The 9358-nt window shown below is 33.4% G+C and overlaps 3 protein-coding genes across 6 annotated transcripts in view; 2 read left to right on the forward strand and 1 right to left on the reverse strand.

Moving 5' to 3' along the window:
* Positions 1–9358, forward strand: part of Sf3b5 (splicing factor 3b subunit 5) — a 167332-nt gene that overhangs the window by 129502 nt on the left and 28472 nt on the right. The gene's annotated exons all lie outside the window — the stretch shown is intronic.
* Positions 267–753, reverse strand: LOC136418088 (U6 snRNA-associated Sm-like protein LSm6). The gene is made up of 2 exons (XM_066404021.1): positions 560–753; positions 267–491 (listed from the first exon to the last, which is right to left on the reverse strand). Exons 1-2 carry the CDS (start codon positions 648–650, stop codon positions 343–345), a joined length of 240 nt encoding a protein of 79 aa, XP_066260118.1. The 5' UTR covers positions 651–753; the 3' UTR covers positions 267–342.
* On the forward strand, positions 1194–8706 carry LOC136417237 (serine/threonine-protein kinase GL21140). 4 transcript variants are annotated; one of them, XM_066402834.1, is made up of 13 exons: positions 1194–1763; positions 1968–2133; positions 3090–3308; positions 3368–3476; positions 3542–3695; positions 3782–3903; positions 3969–4060; positions 4119–4239; positions 4296–4441; positions 4498–4644; positions 6049–6157; positions 6292–6469; positions 7354–8706. In XM_066402834.1, the coding sequence occupies exons 1-12, from the start codon at positions 1576–1578 to the stop codon at positions 6435–6437; spliced, it is 1719 nt and encodes a 572-aa protein (XP_066258931.1). In that variant the 5' UTR covers positions 1194–1575; the 3' UTR covers positions 6438–6469; positions 7354–8706. The 4 variants fall into 4 exon arrangements, with proteins under 4 accessions (XP_066258931.1, XP_066258949.1, XP_066258921.1 ...); XM_066402852.1 differs by having other exon boundaries at positions 7669–8706; XM_066402824.1 differs by having other exon boundaries at positions 6292–6465.

The following is a 9358-nucleotide window of genomic DNA, read 5'->3' on the forward strand; positions in this document are numbered from 1 at the left end:
CCTTTCATTTGAACGTGTTTTTATTTCATTGTTATTTTAATCTAATCTAAACTTTATTAATTTTCTTGAAGGTGAATCGTGGGCTAAGAAAATGTAAGGGAATATTATTGTGTATAAAAATTGACACCTATTATTTAAAATAACTTATATTAACCTTAAGCTGCGCCAATAGGACTTGTCTCGTACACACAATAAAGCCATTCTTTGTTAAATTTCACATCATCTGCAAAACACAGTTCCATGTCCAAGTAAATAAAACTGTGATGAAAAGGGAACAAAATAATTGGGTATTTGAACAAAATGATCCAGTCTTATATTTCGAACTTGATGTAATATCCAGTTTCAATATCTCTTCTTTTGAGTGCTGATATACAACACATTGTTCCCTCGTATAAAAGCATCTCCAAATTTATTTTTAAGCTGCCCATTAACATACTCTTCAGTTTGTTCTAGGGCGATATTCATGTACCCGTCTAAGCAGGCCAAGACACCTTGAATTAAGAATAATCATTTATTAATATAAGATGAATTTTTTTCGTGTACACCTTGAGAACCTTACCTCGATAGTCCATTCCACTGTTCAGCTTGACCACAACTGGTCTTTGATGAATTTGTTGGATGAACGTAGAGAGTGCCTCTTTTCGGCTCATTGTACGAAATATTTGGTAAAAGAAGCAAAAATTAAAATATAATTATCGACAATAAATACTAAAATTTTAAAGGTGATTTAGTTAGTGCGTCAATACCTACAGAAGCTCTCGATAAAACTGACCGATTGATCTACTATCAGCTGATTTTCAATCTCTGGTTGGTGAGATAAAATGAAGTGGAAATTCGGCAACATTGTTGTTGACTGCATGTCAGTCTGGCAAATTCAGCAAAGATAAGTTATGGAACTATTTGAAATTCAGAGCGAAAATTATGCCAACTACCATTTAATTTTATTTATAAGGTTTTCCAACTGTTAGCTTTGCTAATCCGCAAATCCGATTCCTAGCAAGACTTCACAACGAAATCCAATATACGTGTATTCAGTTGCGCTATTGCCTTTCTACTTCTGGATACGTAAATGCACAAAGCATTATTATATTTTAAAAATGATAAATAATTTATTGCTGAGTTGCCTTTCTCCTTCATGGCGGCTAATATGAAAAGGTTATGTGTTCATGTTAGAAAAAAGTTCTGACAGTGACAGTTCCAATTCGTTCTCTTCCTCCCACTTTCCGCCTTCGCCATCACTTCAAAAAGAAGGTTATTAACTTCTTGATCTTGTCTGCCACTGGCCGTTGTTATAAATCATTAAAATAAACAAACATTATAATTATTTATGTTTTTTCTCATCTAATCAACAGTTGTTTGGTCGAATCGTGTCCCTGTGCAACTTCAAACTTCACAGAAGTAAACAATATCACCAATTTCAGTGTGTATCTACCAAACATTTTCTTCTCTGACAGCTGTGCTAGGCGGTACCACATCTACAGGATCTGAAAAAGCGACACACAAAGACCGTATCAAGCTGTAAAGGGCCGTTTCCAATAGAAATATTATGGCCTAGCAGGATAGTTGAAGACATTAATGCATCAATTCCCAGTCACTATGTCAAAAAATAATTTAATAACTTCCCGAAGTGTTTCTCCTGCCAGCTTTAATTCGCTTAGATCAAGTTCTGAGAAGTCTTTTGAGAACGGTTTAGATAATGGAAGTAAAACTCCGAAAATACGGCCGTCATCTACCTCGAAGAGTACCAAAGCAAAAAGAGTCAGGTTGGTGTTTTGTTAGGGACAGATTGTTGAGGTATATTGGTATACATGCTCAAAGTAAAAATCTTGAGGTGTTTGGGTGTATAGATATTTCATCAGCGATCTCCCCAGTGTTTTAGATCATTTTTAAACCAGTAAAATATTTGCTAAAAATAGTAAATTCTCATTTTCTTTCATGAAGACAGTCAGGGGTGATTTCACTTTTAGGTTTTATCATAATGGCAATAAGTTTTTCAATGGAGTCATTATACCTGTGACCCCAGAACGGTATAGATCTTTTGACAGTCTCACAAATGAATTAACAAACCTGATAGGTAAATGTGTTACATTACCCAATGGTGTTCGAAATGTTTATTCAATGGAGGGAAAAAAGGTAAGCATTCCTTTTTGTTACCTATAACTTATATTATGGAAATAGCTAGTTACCTCACAAGTGAGGAAAGTGACATTGTACTGCTAAGTCACTAGCATGTGGGGTCAATCACTAGATCTAAAAATGTGATTTTGGATGATTTTCATAGAATGCGCATGAGTTTTCTAATGATATTGCATAATTTAACTAATTGTGCAGAATCCCAAGTAAGATCAATATTTTGTTTCAATTTTCATTCAATTCTCAAGTATTTCTAAGGATTCACATCACACAAAAACGTGTAAAATGGAATAAATATTGCAAATAATAGTTATTTATATTATTAGTGCCTTATGAACATTATACAGCCTCAAGTGAAGATTTTACCATGATGAGATTGTAGATCAAATAGTAACTACACATTAATATGTCATTCAAGGTATAATCTACAGTATAAGGTATAGGGTGATTCAAATGCGAGGAATATCATTCTCGGGGGGGAAATTAAATAATAAACACACAGTTGATAAACAGTTTTACATTTGACAGGATCTTGATTTGAATAGCATATATGTGTATTTATATATATGAATTTCGAAATTAGCAAAACTGAGCTTAAGCCATAAATCAATGACTTGGCCTTAAAATATTTCTTTCCTCCCAAAACTTTAAAATTTAGTAATAAACCCGTTTGGTCTGCTCCGAGAGTGCTGCCTTTGCACAATATTTCATCGATTAATAATTAACATTACTAGCTTTCTATGAATCATAACTAATGCCTGGTCATGCTGTTATGGTGGCAACTGCAATTTCGTCGTCAAACTGTATCAAAATCGTTCTTAGTGTAACAAAAGGCGTGTTAACGCCTCAGTGACATGCTGAAAAAGTAATGAGAAACGTAGCAGGACGGTTTTTGCTTCAGTTAATAGATTGCTTCATTAAACCGTTAATATAGTTTAACATTTTATGGTTTCAAGGTATTGGCTATAGAGGAACTAGAAGATGGAAAAGAGTATGTTGTCAGTGGAAAAGGAGAACCTTTTAAGAAAGTGGACTATTCCAAAACTGACACTTTGAAATCAAAGAAAGTGCTTAGAAACTGTAATTCAATAACAAGTATGCCTAAAGTAGTATCACCTGACTGTGTTCGACCCAGAATAGTCACAATAATAAAACATGGAATTAAACCTAGAAAGGTTGCGTAATGACAGATTTATAAATTATCAATATTCTTACTTGATTAAATTACTTCTAGATCCTGCGAATTCTTTTAGACAAGCGCAACTCCTCCAGTATGGAGTCAGTCTTAAGTGCATTTTCAGAGTTATCACAATTGGCTGTTAGGAAAGTCTATATACTATCGGGTATGCTTAGCTACAATTCAGTAATGAGTGTGGTAATATGTTCTATAAGTGTGTTTTATCATTAGGTCAACAAGTAACGGAATTAGCCCAACTTTTCAAAGCCGAAGATGTGTTCTTTGTATATGGTAACGAAAGGCACACGCAAGAGGATTTTGAGTTGGATTTTGAAGAAAGTAAAGCAATTCAGCAATATAAGAAGAGCCCCGGCAGACGGAGTGGGTAAGTATTGGATATCTCTTTATGTGCATAAAAAAATTTTGCCATTTCGCCCTTTACAAAGATTTTTATGCACCCTATCTTTATAGTAAGGGGCCGATGCCAAAAATGCCGGAAAAAGATCTAAATCGAGACGCTACATTAGAAAATAACGTTGCCTTGCCACCTGGGATGAAAGGTAAATACACAGTTGGCCGAATGCTTGGAGATGGTAAGTGTTAAATGAGAGTATACCTCGTATGTACGTCATAATATTGAACCTGCGGTATTTGGCAGGTAATTTCGCTGTAGTGCGGCTGTGCAAACATGTGATATCGGAAACGGAATATGCCTTAAAAATTATCGATAAATCAAAGTGCATAGGAAAAGTATGTTGAGATGTACATTTTTTTCAATGGGATAAATAATCGTATCTAAACCTTCTAGGAGGAAGTGATAGAAAACGAGGTGAACATCTTAAGAGCGGTTAGCCATCCTAATATAATATATTTGCTCGAGGATCACGATACCAAGCAGTTCTTGTACTTGGTTTGCGAGTATGTAGCAGGTGCCGCGACCAAATCGTTCGCTTCCCACGAAACCTTCATTTTGAACGAATTTCAGGCGGCGACTTATTCGACGTGATAACAGTCGCTCAGAAATTCTCAGAGGATCAGGCCGCCTTGATGGTGAAGCACCTGGTTTCAGGCCTAACTTATTTGCATAATCTAAACATAGTGCATAGGGATGTTAAACCCGAAAACCTGTTGGTGCGTCGTTCGCTAATAATTCGATACTTTTATTACCAATATGTAAATGATTGAAGGTGGAAATGGACAAAGGAAAAGTGAAATGCCTGAAATTGGGGGACTTCGGACTGGCGTGTGAAGTAACAAGTCCTTTGTACACGGTCTGTGGAACTCCTACGTATGTGGCTCCTGAAATATTAACGGAATGCGGATACGGTCTGAAGGTGCCTATGTGTCGTTCCAACTTATTAAAAATCGGGGCATGGCAATTAACTGTTTTGCCCCTATACAGGGTGTCCCAGATAAGGATGAACAGCATGGGGATCTCGGAAACGGTAATAGATACAAAATGGTTTAAATTGGGAAAAAGTTAGGCAATTTAAAGCAAATTAATAATCTGTTTTTATATCGACGAAATTCCGAATGGTTACGAAGATATCCGGAAAAAAACGAATTTGGCGGTTTTCGTTTTTTGCAAATAACTCTTATACGGTTATAGTTAGAGGAATAAAAGTTTTACATTATTAAAGCACTTTTTTGAGAACTGTTTAGCAGTGTTGCCAGTTTTCTTGTTACATCCTTACTTTCGGAGAAAAATGAGTAAACTTTTGATTTTCATATGGGCGTGATATCAATTATTTATATTTTCAAAATCGTCATAAAATTCCCTTTTCAGCCATGCATTACATTTAATATTTTTCTCAGAAACTCTATGAGTTATAGCCATTAAAGCATTTTTTGATAAGTAGGCCATGATTTTGACTTATAGTAATGGTGCACATTAAATAAATGAATGCTGTGGAAACGTCAACATTATTTAAAAGTATAAATATATTACTGGTATCACCCTAAAATTAAAAAAATAATTGTTTCAAATTATGTATTTAATAACAACAATGCGGCTAAACTTGGATCGAATCAAAATCTCAAATTATAACAAATGTTCAAATAAACCACCATTATTTTCCAGGCATAGGTATGCTTATCAAAAAATGCTTTAATGGCTATAACTCATAGAGTTTCTGAGAAAAATATTAAATGTAATGCATGGCTGAAAAGGGAATTTTATGACGATTTTGAAAATATAAATAATTGATATCACGCCCATATGAAAATCAAAAGTTTACTCATTTTTCTCCGAAAGTAAGGATGTAACAAGAAAACTGGCAACACTGCTAAACAGTTCTCAAAAAAGTGCTTTAATAATGTAAAACTTTTATTCCTCTAACTATAACCGTATAAGAGTTATTTGCAAAAAACGAAAACCGCCAAATTCGTTTTTTTCCGGATATCTTCGTAACCATTCGGAATTTCGTCGATATAAAAACAGATTATTAATTTGCTTTAAATTGCCCAACTTTTTCCCAATTTAAACCATTTTGTATCTATTACCGTTTCCAAGATCCCCATGCTGTTCATCCTTATCTGGGACACCCTGTATAGATAATCCAGCCGAATTTGACTCATCTCTAAATAGCTCATATGTCAAATACTGATACCGTTATTATTAATGGTTATTTTACAAGGGTAAACCTATCATTGATGTCCATTCATTTTTAATAAGTTGGAATATAATATTCCATTAACAAATTGATTTTTATCAATTGTAATTGAGTTTTTGATTGTAGATTGACGTGTGGGCAGCGGGAGTGATATTGTATATCCTGCTTAGCGGTTACCCACCATTCGCGAGCATAGATAACGATCAAGAGAAGTTGTTTGATTGTATATTAGCAGGTGCGTTTCTACGTTAAAAGAACCTCAAGGTATTGAGGCAAGTTTTGGATAAATTCATCAGTTATCTATTATATCAATCTCATATTTTTTATGATATAACTCATAATTCTCATGAGTTATATTTTCCTACTTAGGTCAGTATGACTTCCCGGACGAATTCTGGCAAGACGTGTCGTCGTCGGCCAAGGAATTAATTCAGAACATGTTACAATTAGTTCCCGAACTTCGATTTTCAGCGGAAGATGTTTTAGACCATCCGTGGCTTCAACTATCAAATTAATTGAATGGAGAAGTGACAATGAAAGTGCGTAGGTAAGTTATGTACGATATTATGATTTGCAACGAGTTTGTGTGAAATATTAAACCGAAAATAATTTTGGCAATGGTTCTATTTTCTGTGAAATTATTTTTTAGAGAAAAATACGTTTTTCTTATACGAGGTGTCAAAAAAAATCTGGAAATACCTAAATATTTTTTTAAATAATAATTTGTTATTATCAAAACCCATGAACACAGTATGTCAGAAGAGTATTTACTTTTCTACACATTTAGTGGGAAATGGCGTTAACTAGTAAAGATGAGCTGCTGTTGCTCCACACAGGAAACGAGGGAGAAGACGTAAATATGAAATGAAAACATAAAACTATAAAAATTGTTGTTGGTTTTGTACAGATTTATGCGTATTCTCCATATTGACCAGATATTGACTTTTTAAAACAAATATGTATGTTCAATACTTGTATTCAAGTTACACAAAAAACGGGAGCAATCTTGAGATCCGATAAATTAAATAATGGAGCAGTTATGAGGATCTAAAGAAGAAATCGTCTAATCCAATCTTAGAATAGGCCTTTAAAACGCGCAACTTTACACGCCGACTTAATAAGAATCCTAAATATAAAATTGATGATGTACAACACATGATTGTACAACTCAGCCCAAGAGTAAATCTTCTGAATCTAAACGGGGGGGGGGGGGGGGGGGGGTACAACGAATGTTTAAGGAAATATGTGAGCATTTTCAGACTTTTTTGACAACTATAGTTTTGTTCTGGCATGTCGTGAGTGTGGAGGTATTAGAAATTATTTCGTTAGTGCAACTTGGAAGGCTTTTGCTATGTGTTGCTCGTTCGAAAAATTAATATTCAAGACGTAAACGTATAGAGGTCAGTTTTCCGGATGGTATTTTTCTTTTAGAAAGTGGAAAACGTGGATTGTTGTGGACGCTTACTATCGCAATGGATCCGTCCAGCAAAATATCATCAATTTGTGCAAACTGCAATATTTCCCGTGTGCATAACAATATGTAGACAGTCCATTAAAAGACAAATACACTTTGCACTTTATATTTGAATTTTTACCAAATAATCTACTTTATATTGAAAATGAATAATACTTTTTATATATTTATTTCTTTACTATGGACTCACATTTTGTTGCATTTAAGCATAAATTAGACGTAACGAATAAGTGCATTTACATCGATAATAACAATAATTGTTGTAATTCCAGATTGAAAATCGATCCTCGATCTATTTTCATAGCGAAGCTGGGCAGGCTGCTTTGATAATTTTTTTTTTCCTGCTGCATTTTTTTAATTGTATTGTTAATACTTTTGTATTCTATAAAGACATTAATAACCTAATTGGGTCTTAGTTTGAACTAATTGCTTTTATAGAAATAACGATTTTGTGAGATAATATTAAAATTTGAATTCTTTGACTCAAACTCGTATATGATTCTCGGGCTGCGTAATTAATTTTCAAGACACACTAAGATTAAGTTCTCAAAAGTGTACTCTATGAACCACATTTTACCCACTACATTAAATGTATTAGGTAATGATAAAATGTGTTACAGCCTGTCTCAGGAAAGTTATGACAGCTCTAAAGAGAAAAATGTTTTAAATTATTATAATTTCGAAATCATATGCAGCGTTTATACTTGGGAGCTCATAGTAAACTGTAACAGATTATAGCAACGTTAATGTCATCAGTTACCTCACAGTGTATATTAAAAATCGGCCCATTAAAGTCAATAATAATTATTTGGCGCCTGTATAAGTAACGGTAGCAGTAACAGCAGTCGAAACTGACATATGATGAGTGAGGCTTTTTATCTCAAAATTTTACATTTGTAAGATTTCTATCCTCACTTATATTGTTCAATTCGGCTGCTATCACCAATATTTATACAGAAGCAAAATATTTAAACAAAATTTTTTTTTTTTTAACTGCGAAATAACTGTTTCCTGTGATCATCCCACCCGAACAATAATAATTAAATTTATTAAATTTTATATTCGTTTACATACATTCATATTGTTATCAAGTATTAGTAAGTAGGTACAACTTAAGAAAGGCTTTTATTCGACTTGAAGCCCCAATGTGTGTGAATGTGATTTTTTTGCGAACTGTATTTATTATTTATTACATCAGGAACGAGAGTGTAGTTTTGTACAAAGAGCTTTTGGGGGTTGTCTTTTTTTAGTTTGTATTTTTTATATTGTTGCTCTACTGTGCTGTGTAAATACAAAGTGATTTCATTTTATTCTGTCTTGTTGAATCTTTTTTCACAATCAATGAAATTTTAGTACTCGGTACGGTAAGAAAAAACGTACAGGTCTACACCAGTGTGTCCCATTAATAACGATCAACCAGCGGCAAGGATTAAACTATCGACAAAGATACTCGCTAATAACAAATTTTTCCGCGAATAAAGAATCACTTAAATAAATATATTACAAATACTCATCAATTCCATTTAATACTTTTTATTCAATATATTTTTAATTATTAATAAAATTTTTGGGTAATCGTGCAGGATGCTTATGAATTGCCTGTTCACAAGGTTCACACATCACTACGAAAAATAATTACAATATTTAAAGGTAACTAATATTTTTTGTCGCGTCATCTAGGAGTGAAAAGTGAATCTCAGCATTGTGCTTCAGCATTAGTGTGTCATTTAGTTTATGGGTGGCGCCACAAAAGACTACATTCGGATACACTTTTTCATGTTAAACAAGCGTTTCAATTTAATTTTTTTTTTACAAAAAACTTGTTTTTTAGGTGGCAAAAAAAACTTACAAAAAATTGTTTTTGTTTTTTTAGCAAGCAAAAAACTTGACAAAAAATTGTTTTTGGTTTTTAGGTTGCAAAATAACTTAACAAAAACTTGTTTTTGGTTTTTTTAGGAAGCA

Source organism: Euwallacea similis, chromosome 2 (assembly GCF_039881205.1).
Source record: "Euwallacea similis isolate ESF13 chromosome 2, ESF131.1, whole genome shotgun sequence".
NCBI classification, from domain to species: Eukaryota; Metazoa; Arthropoda; class Insecta; order Coleoptera; family Curculionidae; genus Euwallacea; species Euwallacea similis.

Excerpts from the sequence above, each read along its gene's own strand:
- LOC136418088 (XM_066404021.1), bottom strand. The coding sequence starts at position 650 with ATGAGCCGAAAAGAGGCACTCTCTACGTTCATCCAACAAATTCATCAA. Across the intron at positions 492-559 it reads CAGTGGAATGGACTATCGAG|GTGTCTTGGCCTGCTTAGAC; the intron begins GTAAGGTTCTCA and ends TCTTAATTCAAG.
- LOC136417237 (XM_066402834.1), top strand. The coding sequence starts at position 1,576 with ATGCATCAATTCCCAGTCACTATGTCAAAAAATAATTTAATAACTTCC. Across the intron at positions 1,764-1,967 it reads ACCAAAGCAAAAAGAGTCAG|GTTTTATCATAATGGCAATA; the intron begins GTTGGTGTTTTG and ends TTTCACTTTTAG. Across the intron at positions 4,645-6,048 it reads AATGCGGATACGGTCTGAAG|ATTGACGTGTGGGCAGCGGG; the intron begins GTGCCTATGTGT and ends TTTTGATTGTAG.